This window comes from Python bivittatus, unplaced genomic scaffold (genome assembly GCF_059951505.1).
Source record: "Python bivittatus isolate LINGU-HERP-01145 unplaced genomic scaffold, Pbiv_v1 ctg000020_np1212, whole genome shotgun sequence".
In the NCBI taxonomy this organism is placed as follows: Eukaryota; Metazoa; Chordata; class Lepidosauria; order Squamata; family Pythonidae; genus Python; species Python bivittatus.
Genome location: NW_028277030.1, coordinates 37324825 through 37345336, shown reverse-complemented (window position 1 = coordinate 37345336; position 20512 = coordinate 37324825). Strand labels below are relative to the sequence as shown.

At 37.2% G+C, this 20512-nt stretch overlaps 1 protein-coding gene across 21 annotated transcripts in view; it reads left to right on the top strand.

The window, feature by feature from the left end:
- The window catches only part of DST (dystonin), a 342419-nt gene that overhangs the window by 89331 nt on the left and 232576 nt on the right, over positions 1-20512 (top strand). For 11 of the 21 annotated variants that reach the window (XM_025177748.2, XM_088137258.1, XM_088137206.1 and 8 more), the window contains one exon: positions 18780-18869. In XM_025177748.2, coding sequence (XP_025033516.2) covers positions 18780-18869 — 90 coding nt within the window. Of the gene's footprint in view, positions 1-18779; positions 18870-19351; positions 19388-20512 lie in introns of all 21 variants that reach the window. The other 10 variants (XM_088137278.1, XM_088137199.1, XM_088137270.1 and 7 more) reach the window with 1 other exon arrangement.

Here is a 20512-nt window from a genome sequence, read left to right as displayed (position 1 = left end):
CTTAGAGAACACTTTAAGTAACTTAAAGAGATTTTTAAAAGTGAAGAAAAGTGGATTAAGCGGCGAGATCGAGCCTTATAAAAAAAGGGGGGAATTTTTTTTTTCTTTTCAACTTTCCCTTTTTAGTGGAATTGGCAAGATGTTTTTTTTTAAAAAAAAAATATATTTTTAACTGGATTGGCTTTTTCTTTTTAATACTCAATAACTCTTTATCTTAAGCCTTTTTTTTTGACTAAGATTTCTTTATTGTTGTAAGAAATTTATACTTTTTGATTTTGAAATGGGGAAAGTGGAGTTAAGAGAAAGTAAATGAAAGAAAGTTACACTACCATCTAGAGGCTCAACATAGTGCTTTTTTTCTTCTATTGTGACGCATGCTCAAGGACCCTGTGCTTTCTAAAAAGATAGTGGGATGTGCATGTTTATACAGGTGCCATCTGTAACTATAAATAAGAAAGTGGAGTTGAAAGCGATTTTGAAAATATCAAGATGGAAAGTTTGAGCTAGTCACAAGAGCCCTGATTAGTGGCAGTAGCTCTTCTTTCTGCTAGAAGCTCTGCTTTGCTCTCCATTCCCCCCTCAGTTGGATTTTTTTTAAAGAGACTTAGTCTTTTCCCTCCTCTTTTTTTTTTTTTCTCCTCTTGTTTATTTTATTTTTTTTTATTTTTGGCAAGAACAAAGATAAAGAATCCTTTGACTCAATGAAGGTTTATCAAGACAATAAACTATACGAGAAACACAATGCATAAAAAGATTTTTAAACTATTGAGGATGACTATAAAAAACTGGAAGAAGAGCTGCAGAAATTCCCGCAAAAAAAAAAAAAAGAAAAAAAGATACTAAAGCTAAAATGGACTTAATTAAACATAAAACGGGATCAATGGAAAAGGAAGAAATAGTACAAGAAATCAGAAACATTAAACAGAATTATTGTGAGGCTTATAAACTGAGAATTAAAAGGGTTAATCAACTGATAAATGAAGAGGGACAGACTTGTTCTTGGCACTGAGGGTGAGAAAAAGATTATACAAGATTATAATGGAAAATCGTACTAAAAGAATGCACAAAAAGAAGAAGTAAAACAATATTGAAAGAAACTACTTCAGATGTTTAAAGAAAAACGAGGGGAATACAACAATGATGGAACTGACAGAAGCTTCAAAAAGCAGAATGTTTGAAAGGACATTTATTATTGCTTTCTCTTATCCAATAATATAGAAAAAGGAATAAACAGCTAGATATTTTGGGATATTGAATGAAAAGGGTGAACTCAAAATTATGCAAGCGCTGGAATAAAGTATAAATCTGAGATATATAGTTAAAAATTGTATTTGATTCTAAATGTTTTAAGAGATTAGACATTTACATATGGTTGAATATAGTAACATATAGATTTTAAACTAGAGATTTTTTTGTTGAAATATGTAGTGAAGAATCTGGTTAGAACTGTAACCTGGTTAGAACTGTAACTGATATTGTAACTGATACTGGTTAGAACTGTAACTTTTAAGAATTGGAAAAATTAAAAATTACTTATGCAGGAGGAAGTTATTGAAAATTATGAAATGTGCAGAGATGAGTTAAACTGAGATTTGAAATTAGAGTAAGAAGATAAGTAACTTGTTTTTATTAATGATTGGATGAGAAAATATAGTAATGTAATGGATTAGGAAACTTTATAATAGAAATTTGATATTAATTATTATATATATACACATATAATCGATAGATGAAAATGTATTACTAATCCTATTGAAAGTTAAAATTTCTTGTAATAAATGATTTTATAGATTAGCTATGAATGATTAATAATTGTTAATTGATAAGTATACAAGTATATTTTGAATAGATGATATGAGAATTTAAGATTATGAAAGGGGCACCAACGAGTTGGTAACTGGTTGACACACGCTATAAAATGGAAGATGCTCTTTTTTTTATGCCTTTTTATGGTTTTGTTTGTCCATGTATGTTTTGTGTTTGTTGTAAAAATAAAAAAATATTAAAAAAAAAAAAAAGGATAATACTCAAGATGATGATAGCAGTCCAGTTCCAGTCATTCTTGGAGGAGGCTTGTTTTCTAGATCCAGCCTGGTCATCCAGTTTCATCATCCTGTTTGATGAGTTTTGTTAGAGAGGCATTATTACTCATTATTACTCAATATTCCATTTCATGTTGGTACCTTTGATCATGATACCTTACTATATCACACCTGTGAACTCACAGTTAAAGGGCACTGCAGTTTAATGATTCTGCTTCTGTCTGCAGTGCCAATCATAGCAGATAACATTCGGTGATTATTTTTCAAACATGCTTTGACAATTGTAATAGGAAGTACTGCAGGGTATTATCTCATCTCAGAGTCTGCCCAGAGTCACTTTTTTGTGAGATGGGCAGTATCTAAATTTGAAAAATAAATAAATAAATAAAATCTCCAGTGATTCTTCATATGAAGTTGCTGATGATACTTACCAGATTGAGAGCACAGTGTCATTATTCTAAAGATTACATTCAGCTCTATTTCTCTGTTATATCTGAATCAGGAGAAGCCTTATAAAAAAGACAATAAAAACATATGTAATATAAATAAACTGCAGTGCACAGTGGACATTTTTAAATTAAACAAGGAGTGGTGTCTCCTCTTTGTTCAGCCAGGGCTCATCCCTGAGTTTCTCCTCTGTAATATTGGGGACTGGGAAGGGAAAATCACAGTGTTTGTAGTATTGTGTACCCTTTCTTCCAAGAAGATAATAGTGAAAATCTTAGTGCATTTATTCTACAACTGGAATATGGTTTTTCAAAGCAAAAATGCTTATGAATGTTGGTCATGTGCCTTTGGTAATAGAATTTTGTCTTTATCTGGGGAAAATTGTCTCCTTTGCATGTGTATATGTGTTGTTTATTTAAAAGATGTGTATGGTTACCCATATAAAACTATTATATGCTATTTGTATGGCTGCCCATACAAAACTACAAAAACCATAAAACCCAGAAAAACAGAAACTAAAAGTTCAGAACCTCAGTTGTTCTCCCAGGATGCCCCAACACCCATCCACAGGTAGTTGACACGGTATATGACACTAATATGTGTAGTTATGGGGAAAATCAGGACGAGGCTGCCTACACACTCGTAGCTCTTCGTTTGTGGCACCGTATACCCAAGATTGTACCACCAAAATTGGGGGGGGAAGAATTTCCAAAACTTAGCCATGTCAGTTTTGCTGACTTTGCAAGTCACCTTCCATGGCCCTGCAGAACCTCTGGAGGCTGTAATGGTATGTGGGAATGACTTTGGAAGAAGAGACGCAGCCTAGACAACCAACATGCAAAAGGTATCTAAGCTCACAGAAGCAAAAGGGGCATGAGAAGCATCTCAGAAGAGACCCTCCCTAGTTTTCTGGAAAGTAAAAATAAAAGAGGGGAGAAATGCTTTCAGATTTGCAAGATTCTGTTACTGTAACCTTACAGTAAAGGTAGTGTTAGTATTCATGGTTTGTGCTTCTTGTCTGGACTACCTCAAAGGGCTGACAAGACTGAGCTGTGGCCTCTGACCCTCAAACAAAGATTCAGATAAGACATAATATTCACATGTGGTAAAAAGATTACATAATTGCAGTAGTTGGACTTTGCAACTTGTGTTTGCCCACTTGGTAACCCATATGCTATTGTGGTGTCCTCAGTTGTTGAAGTGGAGTATGTTATTTAATACTGAGTGTCAAGTGGGTGTATCTCTTAGGATTCTCAGGTGTGCTAAAAAGCTACCTATGTTGTAACGCCAGACAATGTAAAATACTTCATTTTCATATGAAGTTTTTCCCCCATATTTCTTCATAGTAGAACGTCCTTCTTGTAAGCGCTAAGTGTGTATACCATGAGACCAGGGAGGGTGCCCAATGCAACTCACCTTAATTACTGCTGGTTGGAGGTTGTGATGGGTCCCAGGTTACAGCGTAACATAGATTCCATTGCAGCAGCATAAGGAGGTTGGTTAACTGATAGAAGGATGGATTTTATTTAGGTCTTAATTTTTAATTTTTTTTTAAGGACATAAGAAGATAATCTATGCCAGATATGGGGCTGTTGTAAATTAACTGTTCACAGGGTATAGCTTTGAATTAGTGTTATAAGATTTTGTGTAATCCTATACAGTAGATTAGTGTAGAAAGTTATATCAAATTACATTTATATGTTCTAAATTAAGCATTCACCATCATCCGCATCATTGTTGGTACAAAATCTATATTGATAAAATAATATAATACTTTTTCTGGGCATTAACTATTTAGCAGGCTGGTACTATTAATATATTCATTTATTCTCTTTGTTGTGGTTTGTGATGAGCTGTTCATTGGCATAAACTTTAATAATTTATTAATTAACTTTGTTGGTAACATGTATGATGTTTTACCAGCTACAGTCAGCTGAAGGCCTTTAAATTAATTGATACATTATTCAGTGAGATATTTCTTGTTATCTGTACAGAACTGCAATGTGCAGATTAAGCTCTAAAAACATACTGGCTTCTTGCCGCTTCTTTATGAGCTGTGACACTTATTCCAGCTTGGTTCTGTTTTTGGTTACATCCAAAAAATAGGCAAGGAACATTTATTGTTTAATATATCATATAATTTTCTCCTGTTTAAAAAACTGAGTTTTTCTTATTTATACCTTTCAGTTGCATAAAAAATGTCTCATTTTTGAAACACATATTTTGTATATGTGGCTATACAGGTTATTTATTTATTCTTGCTCTGACTATAGTAAGGACATAAAACTTCAGTTGAAGTTCAGGAAACTTTTTTCTGTATATGTGTGGGTTTTTTAAAAAAAAAAATTGTATGGGTGTTTTGAATAGGATTGGGGAATCAGAGCTGAGGAGGGGTTGTTTTAACTATTTTTGTCTGAAACTTTCCTGATTCCTCTCACTTGTTTAAAACACACCTGTTTCCTCATCTTCTGTATGACTCATAATAGCTTTGGGAGTGGATTTAGATTGGAAACATGGTACAGAAATCAATGCGAGAGGAAGGGAGTCTCATAGCTATGAAGCTCTGTAAATCTCCTGACTGTAGTTCCAATAGACATTTCTCCAATGTATTAAGAAAGAGCTTTTATAGGTTAATTTTTGGGATGGGGGATTGAGTTTATCATGGAAAGACAGAATCCATGTCAATGACCCAACTATTGCAGAAATAAGTTTTGTTTTTTGTTTTTTTTAACCACAGAGTAGTTTATATGTTAGTTTAATTTAGAGAACAATTGGGAAGATTTTTAACTCTATATGTGTGATTAAAATGGACAGCAGTGTTCCTCATTATGCTAGACTAACAGAGTATATTTACCAAACAGAAAGACAGATTCTTGTTTTGTCCTAGGCTGGCTTTGGAGATACCAGAAACAAGGAATAGTGGGAGGTATGGGACTGCAGACTGTTACTGCTGAAAAGGTGTGGGTGCCTTTGAAGATACCTATTGCTTGGGAGGGATTTGGCTGCTCTATATTAATCATTTCTCTAGTGCCATGCAGGGTGTTTCTCTCTTTTCTTCTTTGCACAGTTTCTTTTTTCCCTTTCTTCTTTTCCATCCAGTTTTGCCCTCCTCTTTCTCATACCTTCCAGGGGAGTTGTTCTTTCCTCTTACCTACTTCCATCCTGCTTTTTTCCCCCTTCTTCTTTTGTCTATGTCAGTTTACTTACCAGAATAATTTCTGTGGGTGTGAGAGAATGATGTATGTATGTATGTATAGGTGGAGGATAAATTACTTTCAGAAATGGGGCACCTTATTTCAGTGATTAGTTTAATCAATATTGATTGATTCAGTTCATATTATTTATTTCTTTGTCCAGGCCCTGCCTGCTTTTTGATGTGGCTTCTGGCAGGTATACGTACATAATACACATAAACACATACAACAGTATCATAGGCATGCATTTATTGAGGAACATTCAGAATTAGTTCCAGCTGGAGGTGACAATTTTAGAAGATGAAGTAGGGAAACTGGGCATTGCACAGGGTCGTTTTATAAATTTTGTCTTTGACCTTGAAGATGGTATCATATTCCAGAAAGTTGTAGATGCCATTAACAATACATTACTGATTATTAGTTGTGCAAGGTGCACAGAATGGTGGATAAGCATGAAATACATCCAGGTTTATGTGATAGTGTGTCTGATAGTTCTGTGAGCCTGGTATATAATATAAACATTGAAATGGGGGAAAAAACTCTGCCCACCTGATCTGACAAGACATATTCCTCTAGCTGGAGCCTTTGTCTTTGCCTCAGGTTTTCCAGTGCCAGCTGCAGAATGCAGATGTTGAAGCACTCAATTAAAATGAAATCAGAATGGTGCTGTGGAAAGCCCATCTGTATATAAGCACATACAATCTGGAACAACGAATTAGCATTTATTTATTGGTAACGTGCAGGGAAAGAAGAGAAAAGATTCCTTTGTATCTCTTGTCATGCTCAGCTTACAGTATATTTTGTAGCATTTTCATTGCTTTCTCAACAATGTACTCTATTAGGCTCTTCACTTCTGTTTCCAGTAGTTATTAAGAATTAAAGTCTAGAGAAAGTTGATTGTTCAGATTATAAATATTCTATGGAGGGACAGGGGGGAAAAAACCCTCTCTCTATGAAATATCCTTTGCTCCTTACTAGAATTTTATCAAGTGAAAACAATGGTATCACAACACATTTGAATGCCCTCTGATAATACATACATAGCAGTCTAACATGTAATTTTTTTTTTTAAAAGGAAATAAGAGAAAAGAAAACCTAAACCCCAGACAATAACAAAATGTGCTCTATAGGAATCAGTTTGCAAAGCCCCTATGGGCTTTGGAACCATTCCTTGGTATGATCTGTGAACCCTGCCAAACTCTCTAAAAATATCTGTTCTATGGCATTTAGCCAGTAAGTTTTTCATAGAGAATACAAGCAAATTACAAATGCTGTTTCTGATTATAATTTTTTGGAATGGCTGATTGGCTGTTTGTTTTTACTTAAGAGCCCGTCGTGTATCTGAATAGTTAGAAATACTGATTTTCAGACTGATGAGAAACAGTTCATTAAACGGCAGGGTAGGACTGGGCTGATAAGAAAAGCACTTGAATTGCAGTTGCTCTGTTAATATTTTGATCAAAATTAATATGCTCAATGTGATGGAAATAACAGAATTTTATGTGGTGAGGAGAAGGAGAAGACTGAATAAAGCAAGGCTGGAATTAATATTTGCTTAGGATGGAAAATATCCATAATGATAAAAGTGAGTTATATGTAAGATTAGAAGACATATATATATAGCACAATGAACTCTGAACGTTTGCACATGACTGTATCTTAATGACTCTGTGATTAGGGTTGATCCACATAGTGAATTGTGGAATGTGTCTCCAGTTGCAGCACTTTACTTTTACTCAGAGGGGTTAAGTGACAGGTAGTCACATGAGAAAATAAAGCTGCATACCTAGGAACACCCTGTGCATTACTGTTAGGCATGGTGAGGTATTCATGTAGTGTTCTTAGTGACCCAGCAGGTGGCAGCAGGTGGCCAAGTTTGGCTGATGCTGAGGAAGGGAGGGGGAGGAATCTATGTAATCAAACTTGACTCAAGGAAGAAGTCCTTCATGCTTTTTAACTGATGATGATGATGCTTTACTACCAGGGAAGGACAGAAGGAGTTGTAGAGTTTTTCAAAATAACATGACTTCTCTTAACACAGGGGGAGGAAGAATTGCTGCTTAACCTTCGGATAGCAAGCGTCCTTGGGATGATATAGATGGCCAGAATCAAATTAGCTTCACTCTGCTCATCTTTAGTTCTGTTATTTGTTGCTTGGTTTCATTTGCTGCTTTGCTCTGCTACACTGAAATCTCAGAGAATGTGGATGGAGCATTAGGAGCGTTTTTCTCTCTGGACTAATTTGGTATGCTGGCTGAAAGGACTGCTCTATCTAATTCCAGAAGCATACTTGACAATAATAAGAACCTGCAGTATCAGCCACAGAACATTGCTGATACAATGTTTATTGTGATTTAGATTTTGTTTTTCTTTAAAGCAGTCTCTCCTAAGATGGTCTTGAATTGCTTTTGATAACCGGTAGAATATTAGCTTCTCAAACCTCTTTGGGGATAGAGATTTACTATAAAAAAATCTAAAACTATTTGCCGTTTTGTTTCGTCTAATTCTGCCACTTGTTGATAAGTAATTCTGAGGAAGCCATTGATACCCTAGAAGTTTGCCTGCAGATTGGATGTGAGTGAAGAAGCCGAAATAAAATCTAGATGAGGTAAATGTATTGCTGTTCTGCAGGAAATCAGACCACCAACATCAGGCTGTAGACTAATAGTAATTATCCATGCTTTGGTTGCATAATGACAAAACTTTTATAATGTGTTTGATCTGGGACAACCTGGCTTAGAGCATTTCCAGAAGATTCAGTTGGTGCCAAGGACAGTAGCTGCTGCTGACCAGAGCATAGTGCCAGGACCCCACCCTAGGCATGTTTGTGAACCCTTTAATTGATCCATTTATATCCCAATATGTCTACTCAAAGCAGTTAACAAATTTTAAAATGAGAGTACAAAAACAGTAAAGCATAAATTAAAAATAATATTAAAATTGATGAAGTCTGGTAAAAGAGATGTATCTTTGCAGGTTTTGTAAAATGTGATAGTGGGAGCCAAATGGAACTCCAGAGAGAGTGCATTTTACAGCCTGGAGACAGGCTTTTTCCCCAGTGTCAGATACACGAGCCTCTGAGTCCAGGGCATCTGTGGAAGGGTTTCTTTTTCAACTCTCAGTGGCCATGTGGATTCGTAACAGGAGAAGCATTTTCTTAGTTATTATTTTATTATTGTTATCATTAATGTCGTTATTACAAGTAGTCCTCCCTTAACGTCCACTCATTCAGTGACTGTTTAAAATTACAACAGCACTGAACGAGGGGGACTTACCACGGATCCTCATAGTTGCGGCCATCACAGCATCCCTGGAGTCATATGATCGCAATTCGGGTGCTTGGCAACTGGCTCACAGTTACGGCATCACAGCATTCCGTGGTCATGTGATCGCCATTTGTGACCTTCACTTCTGGGTTCCAACAAGCAAAGTCAATGGGGAAGCTGGCAGGAGGTCGCAAATGGTGATCATGTGACTGTGGGACACTGCAACCACTTGGGATTTGCCTAACAATGACAACTGTTCTTTTTTTGATAATGCTTTGTATAGTTTTTATGTTTTCTGTAATTTTATATATATTTATTGTTTTAATGGACCATGTGAGCCACCCAGAGTCTCCCATTAAGGGGAGATGGGTGGAAATAAATCAAATAAATAAATAAACAAACAGAGACTGCCAGAAATGTTGTCATAAGTCGGTGCAGTCACATGATGACACACCTTATGACCATGTTGCTTAGCGATAGCGTTCCCAGTCCCAATTACCATCGGTAAGCAAGGACTACCCATAATTAAATTCATTATCGCCAGTCACTCCAAAAGACTCTGGGGAGCTTACAGCATTAGAAATATACAATTAAAATTGTTAAAAATGTGACCACAACAAAATAATAGCGAGCCCTTAACTCTTTTAAGGCTTTAAAAGTTTCCACCAAATACTTAAATTGTACCCAGTAAACAACTGGCAACCAGTGCAGTTCTTTTAGTACAGCCATTGGCTATTGTTGTATCTTCCACTGATTAGCACTCTAGCTGCTGTGCCTAACTAACCTTGGGTAATTTTGGAAAAAACTAAGCAGATTTGGATTTGGTTAATACTTGGATGGGAGGCCATAAGAAAATCCCAGGGATGTAAACTAGGTTGGAAAATCATCCTGGGAGAAAATAGTGGCAAAGAAAACTGCATGGATACATAGTTGCCAAGAATTGAATTCCACAGAGAAAATATTTACCATTATTTGCTGAAGTTTGCACTAGTTGCAACTCCTAGAGTTTTTCCCAAGGTAGCTTCACAAAAAGTGTATTGCAAAATGGTTATAACTGATCTTAGATAACTATTGCCAATCTACTTGGGAATGGTGGCAGCCAGTTGTAACCCTAACTCTGCCCATTTGCTCCTTGCCACAGCTACTACCTGTGGATCCAATAGAGGACACTCCAAAACTTTAAATCTACTCTTTCAGGGTAAATGCATACTTAACCCAAACAGGTTGAAGTTCAGTCCTGTTTCTTACTGATGAACCTCACCTCCATTTTATTTGGATTTAAGTTCAGCCTGTTCTCCCTCATCCAATCTGTTATTGAAGTGAAGTACTAACTGTTTCCTTGGAGTTAGTTGTCATGGAGGAATAGAGCTGGGTATCCCAGCGCTCTGCTGCAAATGTCCAATTGACCTCTTCCATGGACTTTTAGATATATTGAACAGCACAGGGAACAAGATGTGAAGCATTACAGGAATGCTGTGGAACTTTGAACAGGGTACTATGATTAATGAAAATCACCAAATAGCCCAAAGCAGAGGCATCTGCAGGTCAAGAGGGGGGAATGACAAATGCAGCCTTGTGCTGCAAGCTCCATTCTTTTGTAATGTGTTGTAGTTTCACATGCACGTATGAAAGGGGTGAAGCTGAAATGACAAAGGCATCAGATCCTGTAGAGGCCTCTGCAGGAAAACTACCAGATCTGCATCCTTCATATCTAGTTGCTGATGTAGGTCATCTGTCAAAGTGAACAAATCAGTCTCGGTTCCATATCCCAGCCAAAAGCTTGAATAAAATCGTCCATATAATCAGTATTATCTAAATATGTCTGAAGTTATGAAGCCATCACCTTCTCAGTCCCCTTTCCTAAAAATTAAATGTTTGACCTATAATTTTATAGATTTTCTGTATCAAGGAAGCTTTTCTCCCCAGCAAAGGGCTTAGAACTGCCTCCTTTAGGGAAGAGCAAACACATCCCACCCACAAAAATGCATTGGTCATTCCCCTTAACCATGGGCCCTTTGTTGTCTTGGTTGATTTAATTGAGAAAACAGGTGGTAGTCATCAGGGATTCATAGAGTTGGAATGGTCTGTTTAGGACACTGAGCCCCTCCCCTCCTCCTAGCTCAGTGTGACAGATTAATTTCTCCATATACATCTGCAGCCTGAAAATAATCTAGAATAGCAAAATGGGTGGTTGCCAAGGTTACATGTTTCTGACTTAACACTGGGATTAAACTAGATTTAACTAGAGTCAAATCAATAAACTACACTGGTTACCAGTTGTTTGCAATGGGCATGGACACATTGCAAAATGTTAATTTTAATTCCTAAAATTCTGACTATCATAGCAGCCTCATCTTTCACTCTAAACCTGCAGGAAAGACCTTGTTAAGGATGCTCTTACTTTCATGGACTTGTTATCAGGTTCACTTTTGAGTTGCTCTTAAGCTTTTGAATATTCTCCCTTTTGAACTGGATTTGATTCTACTCTTCATCTTCTGGAAAGGGATTAAAGTTATATCATTCACTAGCCCTTTTAAATTGTGTGAGGATTGTTTTAGTAGTAGCTTTGTGTCTTAATGGTTCTGTTTTACTTTAATTTTGCATTGGGGGTATTGTTGGTCCCCTTTATCCTCAAATTGTTTTAGCAGGGTATAAATAAAATCAATATATTAATACTTACTGGTCCTTTTCCTTTTTCCAGCTTCAAATCAGATATTAGTTGATCACCAGTGCATAGCCTAGTTTGCACCTCATACTGTATAGCCAACAAACCAGAAATGATTGGATTTATAGGAAGCCATAATTTTTAAAATTATTTATTAATCAAGCTCCTATATTGCTGAGTCTGGAGCAACTCATGGTGGTTTGCAGTAAATCGCTCACAGTGGCTTATAAATCATAACAGGTTTGTATAATCTGTCAAGCTAAATTCAAAGAAAATAGTTTAGCACAGTGTGTGTGTTCTCTCATAATATGTTTACTGATTCAGGTAGTGTAGAACAATCATAGCCAACTATGATAGCCAAGTCTTCTAAAAAGCAAAATAATACAGCACAATTTGTATATAATACAGCACAGTTTGTATATCTTGCCCCCAACACATCAACCCATCCCACCTGGTCAGGCAGAGAGGACATGTTATGGACTCTGTCAGTGAGAGAATGTTGGCTGGTGGGGCCCGGGAAGAGAGCCTTCTCTGCCATTGCCCCTGCCCTTTGGAATATTCTGCTCCCAGAGATGTGGCAGGTCCCTACCCTCCCGGCTTTCTGGAAAGGATTAAAAACCTGGCTCTGCCAGCTTGCATGGGGTGACAACAATCTTACCCAATCCTGTGCGTGGGTGGCACCTTGATGCTCCCCGAGTGACTGCCAATTTTATATCTGTCCTCGGATCTGTTTATTTTCTATTTATTTAAGATTGTTGTATGTTGTAATTTTACAGTGGGGCAAAAAAGTATTTAGTCAGCCACCAATTGTGCAAGTTCTCCAACTTAAAAAGATGAGAGAGGCCTGTAATTTTCATCATAGGTATACCTCAACTATGAGAGACAAAATGGGGGAAAAAATCCAGAAAATCACATTGTCTGATTTTTAAAGAATTTATTTGCAAATCATGGTGGAAAATAAGTATTTGGTCACCTACAAACAAGCAAGATGTCTGGCTCTCACAGACCTGTAACTACTTCTTTAAGAGGCTCCTCTATCCTCCACTCGTTACCTGTAGTAATGGCACCTGTTTGACCTTGTTATCAGTATAAAAGACACCTGTCCACAACCTCAAACACTCACACTCCAAACTCCACTATGGCCAAGACCAAATGCATATGGTGTCTGGTTGAAGGACACCAGAAACAAAATTGTAGACCTGCACCAGGCTGGGAAGACTGAATCTGCAATAGGCAAGCAGCTTGGTGTGAAGAAATCAACTGTGGGAGCAATAATTAGAAAATGGAAGACATACAAGACCACTGATAATCTCCCTTGATCTGGGGCTCCATGCAAGATCTCACCCCGTGGGGTCAAAATGATCACAAGAATGGTGAGCAAAAATCCCAGAACCACATGGGGGGACCTAGTGAATGACCTGCAGAGAGCTGGGACCAAAGTAACAAAGGCTACCATCAGTAACACACTACGCCGCCAGGGCCTCAAATCCTGCAGTGCCAGACGTGTCCCCCTGCTTAAGCCAGTACATGTCTGGGCCCGTCTGAAGTTTGCTAGAGAGCATTTGGATGATCCAGAAGAGGATTGGGAGAATGTCATATGGTCAGATGAAACCAAAGTAGAACATTTTGGTCTAAATTCAACTCGTCGTGTTTGGAGGAGAGAGAATGCTGAGTTGCATCCAAAGAACACCATACCTACTGTGAAGCATGGGGGTGGAAACATCATGCTTTGGGGCTGTTTGTCTGCAAAGGGACCAGGACGACTGATCCGTGTAAAGGAAAGAATGAATGGGACCATGTATCGTGAGATTTTGAGTGAACACCTCCTTCCATCAGCAAGGGCATTGAAGATGAAACGTGGCTGGGTCTTTCAGCATGACAATGATCCCAAACACACCACCCGGGCAACGAAGGAGTGGCTTCGTAAGAAGCATGTCAAGGTCCTGGAGTGGCCTAGCCAGTCTCCAGATCTCAACCCCATGGAAAACCTTTGGAGGGAGTTGAAAGTCCATGTTGCCCAGCGACAGCCCCAAAACATCACTGCTCTAGAGGAGATCTGCATGGAGGAATGGCCCAAAATACCAGCAACAGTGTGTGAAAACCTTGTGAAGACTTACAGAAAACGTTTGACCTCTGTCATTGCCAACAAAGGATATATCACAAAGTATTGAGATGAACTTTTGATATTGACCAAATACTTATTTTCCACCATGATTTGCAAATAAATTCTTTAAAAATCAGACAATGTGATTTTCTGGATTTTCCCCACCCCATTTTGTCTCTCATAGTTGAGGTATACCTATGATGAAAATTACAGGCCTCTCTCATCTTTTTAAGTGGGAGAACTTGCACAATTGGTGCCTGACTAAATACTTTTTTGCCCCACTGTAATTGATTTTAACTGTTTTGTAAACTGCCCAGAGTGATTTCAACAAGATGGGCAGTGACAAATTATAATAATAATAATAATATAATGCTGCTGCTCCTGCTGCTTTATTTTTAACAGACCTTGTTGGTTGGCTATGAAATCCTTCAATCTTATTAAAAATTTGAGGCTGGATGATCCATTTTCTCCTTGAGGAAATCCTGATAAGCACTCAGGTCTCCTATGATCAGTGTTATATCCCACTGAGAATAATTTAAGATACTGCCCTCCTCTGAATAGGAGATGGTATACTCAGGAGATCCCAGAATAAGGCTCTGGTAGTTGTAGTTTGGTTTTCTATACAGTTTGCTAACCACCTTTTTGCCCTCTTTATATGTGAGACACAAATGTGCAAGGTAGTCAAGAAAAGTAAGATTCCCAATATATCACCTGCCCATTTTTTCTTGCTTTAAATAATTAGCTGTGTCAATGAAACTGGCTGCAGCACAAGTATAATAAAGTAAGTAAAGTAACAGGTATGAGCTAGGAGCAGAATAAGAATCAAGGAAGATAACTTTTACATTTAAATTAAATTCCACCTTCAGCCACAGAAACTTACCAGGTGACTTTGGGCCAGTCACTTTATCTCAACCTAATTTATCTCACAAAATCGTTGCTGTGAGGAAAAATAGGGCATGCTGTATGGGCTATCCTGAGCTCCTGAAGGAAAGGTAGGACATACTTAAATTATTCAGTAATAAACTAATTATTGTTACAATATTTAATATGGCTAATTCTCAAATTATTGTGAGCTGGAGTTATGTAGAGATGAACGAGAGGGATCTTTTATTGGTTTTTAGGAGGGAAGGGACTTACTTTACTCTTAATATGTTTTATGCATTTATTGCCTGTCCATTAAATTTGTCTGGGATAAACTTCTTGATGTGTGGCCAATCTCTGTATGATTTGCTTTGTAATCTTCCCCACGTTTGTGAATAGCCATTATTTTTTTCCACAGTTTTTTGCATTGTTTAAACATTTTTCTTTATTACTGACGCATGTCCTCTCCTTCTACTTCAGCTTCAATGTAAATTACTCTGTTCTCCCTAAAGGCTGGGATTCTTGCTCCAGCCAAGCTGCTGTGCCTCCCTAACCCTGTTGTGTTATCACTGTTGCACAAGCCTGCTTGCCCCAGGCAGCACATAATTTAATCCTCAGATTCTCACAATACACCTTGAGGGATTGAACAAATTCCTTCAGCTTGCTTTATTTTCCCATGGATTTCATTGGTAGTTTTGTTGGCATTCTTGCCTTGTTTACCGGTTCAAATCAGTATGCATGAGGTGGGTATGTAAAGCCAAGGAAAAGCTATACAGTATTTTTTTTCAGTATTTTTTTTCATCTATCAGATTTTGGCTGCCTTTCTCTTTTGCTTTATGTCTCCCATTTTCTTCCCAACCAGCAGAAGAGGGAGCAAACATGTTTTCAAGTGTGAACTGCTTACTTGAAGAAGGCTTTTGAACCAGATGGAGCAAGCAGTTTTATAGAGTAAAGGCAGATCCATTAGGTCATGGGAACACTGCTCCGTAGAGGTGATTTATCCCCCTACCAGCCCTATTTGGTCTTTTTCTTTATTTACAATCAATCTCTGTCTGCTGCTGGCTGTCAGCCTCTTCCTTAGTCAGTGTCTTGGTATGCTGCTTATAGAATTTAGCAAGCATGTTCCTCTTTTCAAAGTTTCCTAAGATACACAAGGATTTCTTTCATCCTTCAGGATATAGATGAGAGACCCAACTCACCTCAGTGAAGAAGCAGTGTAGAAGCAGGAGCAACAGGTGAGGGAAAGAAGAAAGAAGGAAAGAAAAAGGAAGGCCTGACCATTGTTTACTTATTAAAGATCTTGCTCAATCAGGGACTCAAAAGAAGTGCATTGAATGACATGGGAATGTGTTACTTAAGAAGCATGTGTGACAAAACAAGAATTGATGTGATTAAATTTAAAATGGGTGACAAATAAATGTGGATTAAATTCAGAAAATGAGTTTAAAATAACATAGAGCTGACCTTGGGGATAGGAATGAGTAAACTCTTAAGATAGGACTTGTAAAAAGATTACACAGTGCTGAGAAAGAGGGACACATGAGAAAGAAGCTCAAAATAACCTCATCTTGATTTGGTTAGTAACTGATGGAACAGAGGAACCTGAACAAGCTTTCAAGATTATTCTATTCTACCTTCCTACAATAAGGAGCATTCCTGGAATCCCTGCCCTCCCTGTTTCTTGACTTTGAAGGGCTGACAGTGACTGACCATTATGAAAGAAATGTTAAATCATTCAGAGAGAATGAATAAGGATCTGACTGCAAAACAAATACACAAAGGAATAGGTGAACAGGATGGGGAAGAACAAGAAAAATCATGGTTAGATAAGTTGATTAGATCCTCAAAAAGAGTGAGGTGAGAAGTTTAAAGAGCAGAAGGCCACGTATGACTCGGTCTATGAATATGGTGGAAACAGGGATGGTTTGCAAGGATAGAAAGGTACAGAGATATAATTATTGTATTGGTGTGAGCTAGATTTTGTGAGATTTGGCTTTTCTTTGCTCCAGTCTTTAATTTCCTTGGCTCACTACATCTCATACCTTTTCTGTGCTTTATATTATATTGCTAATGGGGGTGTATGTATATATGCATTTATTTAGCTTTGAATATAACTTTCAGTCTTTGAATTAATGACTGGCTGTATCTCCAATCCCAGATTCCATTACTAATAGATTGTATCTTAAGAAGATTTGAAGATTCAGTTTGTAGAACCATATCTTGTACATAAAATACTTTGTACCAATAGTTCAAATGTTCACTGCTTTCACAGGATCAATTGAAAATTAATAGCTGGGAGGTATCATTCAGCTCACTCATGATACATTAGTCTATTTTATTCATGTAGATAAGCACTACCCTAATTTTCCCTTTTCATTGAAAATTTTGGAATACCAAGGATTGGCTGTATAGTGCTGGGCACTATGTCAGATATGACTTTCTGTCTAAAAGTTGTCTCTGGAATCTAAAATCTGAAATTAAAAATAAGAGGTTTTTTTTAATGCTAAAATTCCATGACTGATAGGAACACTTCCAAGTATTCTCTTATTGATTACAATTAGATTGGAGAAATGGTTGCATGAAAATCAAAAATTGTCCAACTACATTTGGCTAAAATATATTTTAAGGTGGTGGTTTGTTTGTTTATTGATCTGAGTACAGTGAAGTCCAAACATGCTTCTATCTGTCTATCTACCTATAGATATGTATCTGTGATGGAATGGAATTATGAAGGCCAGGCTCAGGGAGATAAGCGTGTTCTTAGTTCGCCGGAGGAGCGTGAGAAGTTCAAGAGGATGAGGCTGGCACCTCCCTGAGGAATTCACGGTGTTGTGGCTGGCTGGCTTGGGAGCTAGGTTTCAGTCTGGGGAGATTTTCTATCTAGAGGTTGTAGCTAATAAACACAATAGAACTGAATTTGCATCATCTCTTGGAGTTCTTTGGGCTAGACCTGACAGTATCTAATCTATTTATCTAATAAACATGTTAGTGGTCCCCATAAAGAGAGTTGTTAGCATCAAAACATAGTAGGATGCAGCAACAGAAGGCAGTTATATCCTTCTGTCCACGTTGAAGAGCTTCCTGAATGCATTTGATTAGTCATTATGTGACACAGAATGTAGGATTTATGCCCCTTTGGCCTGATTCAGCAGGGCTTCTAAATTTCTTATATTTTATGGGTCAGCTTTGTACAATTGTAAAGATAATCTGTTGTTGGATATGGTGCTTGTTAGTCATGAATATGAATTACCTCAGATTTGTATTGAAGCACAGTAGTTTGGTTATACTTTGAGAATATTTTTTCACCTAATAATTCATAAGTATATATAATATATCTGGAATTTTTTACACATACCTCTGTAGAATTAAACAAATTAGCTGGGTTTCTAAATTTCCCCAGTGGGTGGAACATAGTGTGACTAGGGGGCTTGTTCTTGGGTGCTCCTACTAGCAGAAGTTTGTATGTGTGTGACGTTTCTCCAATCCCCATGATCTTTGAATTCTCCTGTGCTCCCAAGAATCTGGTCTGGATAACTGGTGTATCCTCTACAATAATGGAGGGAAATTCCAAATAGTGCTCTGTTTTTAAGTAGGTTTTTTGGTAACTGTTAATGGAAGGACTAGCTCAGGGTCCAAGCAGTTAACTATATTGTAAATCATAAAACAACAATTTTCACCTTGATTTCTACAACCATTTTCTTCAGCTTTTGAAAACCACAATAAAACTGTATATTTTAAATAGTGGATTTCTTATTAGAGAACTTTAAAATATAGTAAATGTATTTTTTAATTATTGACAGAAAAATTATTTACCTTTGTCTCATTAGCAATAGATCTAGTTCTTCTCAATTTCAAGGACACCTTAAGGCTAACTGCAGTGATGCCGATGTGATATCTATGTATTATTTCATCCCATAGTCTTTCTTTTCACTTTGAAGTCTTTGTGGGGAGTGGGGGGAAATGAGAATTTCATGGGGTGGTGATAAGGAAATTGTTCTCTGAGCTGTATTTTTCAATACATTGAGATGGACCTCCATAAGTGTGTATTTGCTGGGCTTTACAACACAATTTATTAAACTGAGACTATGGTCTTTTCTACACTTACCTTGGTATAAATCTCACTGCATTCAGTAGGAGTGTATACAAATCTTTCTCCTGGAAAGAAACAACACATTGACTTTCTATCTCATTTTTTTGTAGGTTCGCAAGCATGTTAATGACCTGTATGAAGACCTGAGAGATGGACATAACCTGATTTCTCTTTTGGAAGTTCTTTCAGGAGATACTTTAGTGAGTTCCTTAATTTTAATGGAACTGTCTTGCAGATTTGATTGGTATTTGTTTTTGGCTTTCTCTCTTAATTCAGCATTTCTCTTAATTCATATTTCCACAACTGGGGGGAATCAGAATTTCTCATAATGAATAATCTGATATTATGTGTTGTTCCCATAGAAAAACTAATTTTTCTAAAGCAGCTGTCTTTTCATTTTTGATATTTTTTTAAAAGAATCATCTAGCATATGTGGGATGCTAAATATTTTTTTTCCAATTAAAGATAATTTTGTTACTAGTATTGATGGAAAAATGCTCCCACCTGTAATTGTCTAACATTTCCCTCTGATATCATGTCCTTTCTTTTCATTGTGAACATTCCTCCCTCCTTGGCTTGGCACTTGTTCCTTTCATTATATTCTTTGGTTCATATTCTTCTCTTCATTTGTGGTCTGTCTTGTGTCTTTGCTCTCCTGTCTCCTGTCTGTTGTGTTTATTAGCCAAGGGAGCGAGATTTTTTGAAGACCTTACGGTTGGTGAGTTCAACAGAAGCATGCCCGTTTGAACAGCATGAGGATGAGAAGGATGAGGATAAGGGGGTAGGTGCCGACCCCCATAACTCTACTAATACACTTTGCGAAGAGTGGTGACTGCTAATGTAAAAGTAATGTTCAGGTGTGATGGTGTGCAATAATTTCATTAGAAGGAATTGGGAGGTGGGGTTGGCATTACAGGGAATGCTTTTAATGTAGAATAATGTTAGCAGTGCCAGTGACTTATATAGATCCCATAAGCTGTAATGGGGAGGTTACAGAAAATCTTTGCCAGAGTAGCTACCTGTTTATTACTCTTGAATTATATATGTATTTCTAACAAGTCCATTTTCAAATGACAAACATTTAGAGTATCTATATTTATACATTTATTTTGCAAGGATGCGTCAACTGAACAAATAATAAGAATGGACACATGTTGGTACAAATTTAGTGGAACAGCTCTTGTGTTTATGATTTTAGTTTCAATATGGCAATATACTTGCAGTACAAAATTTGCAATCTAATTCACAAGGCAGTTGAACTGCAACAGTAGAGGGTTCTGCCAGAAAGGAACTTAACAATACGGGTAGTCCTTGACTTAGAACCATTCGTTTAACAATCATTCAAAGTTACGACAGTGCTGAAAAAAGTGACTTATGACCAGTTCTCACACTGATAACCATAGCAGTGTCCCCACAGTCACATAATCAGAGTTTGAGCTGTTGGCCACCGGCATATATTTACGAAGGTTTCAGCATCCCAGGGTCATGTGATTGCCATTTGTGACCTTCCTAGAGAGCTTCCAACAAGCAAAGTCAATGGGGGAAGCTGGATTCTCTTAATAACCACGTGATTCATTTAATGACCATGGCAAAAAAGGTCTTAAAATAGGCACAACTCACTTAACGACCACATTGTTTAGCAATGGAAGTTCCGTTCCTAATTGTGGGCATAAGTTGAGGACTACCTGTACCAGTTTCAACAATTGGGGAGTCTACAAATTGGAGAGGGTTAATATAACTTTTATTCCCATAGACTCCAGTGTGTTTGTAGATGGGATAATTTAGCGCCTTTTCCCTAACAAAGATAACTAATGCAAGTTCGAATTATACTTCATAATATAAT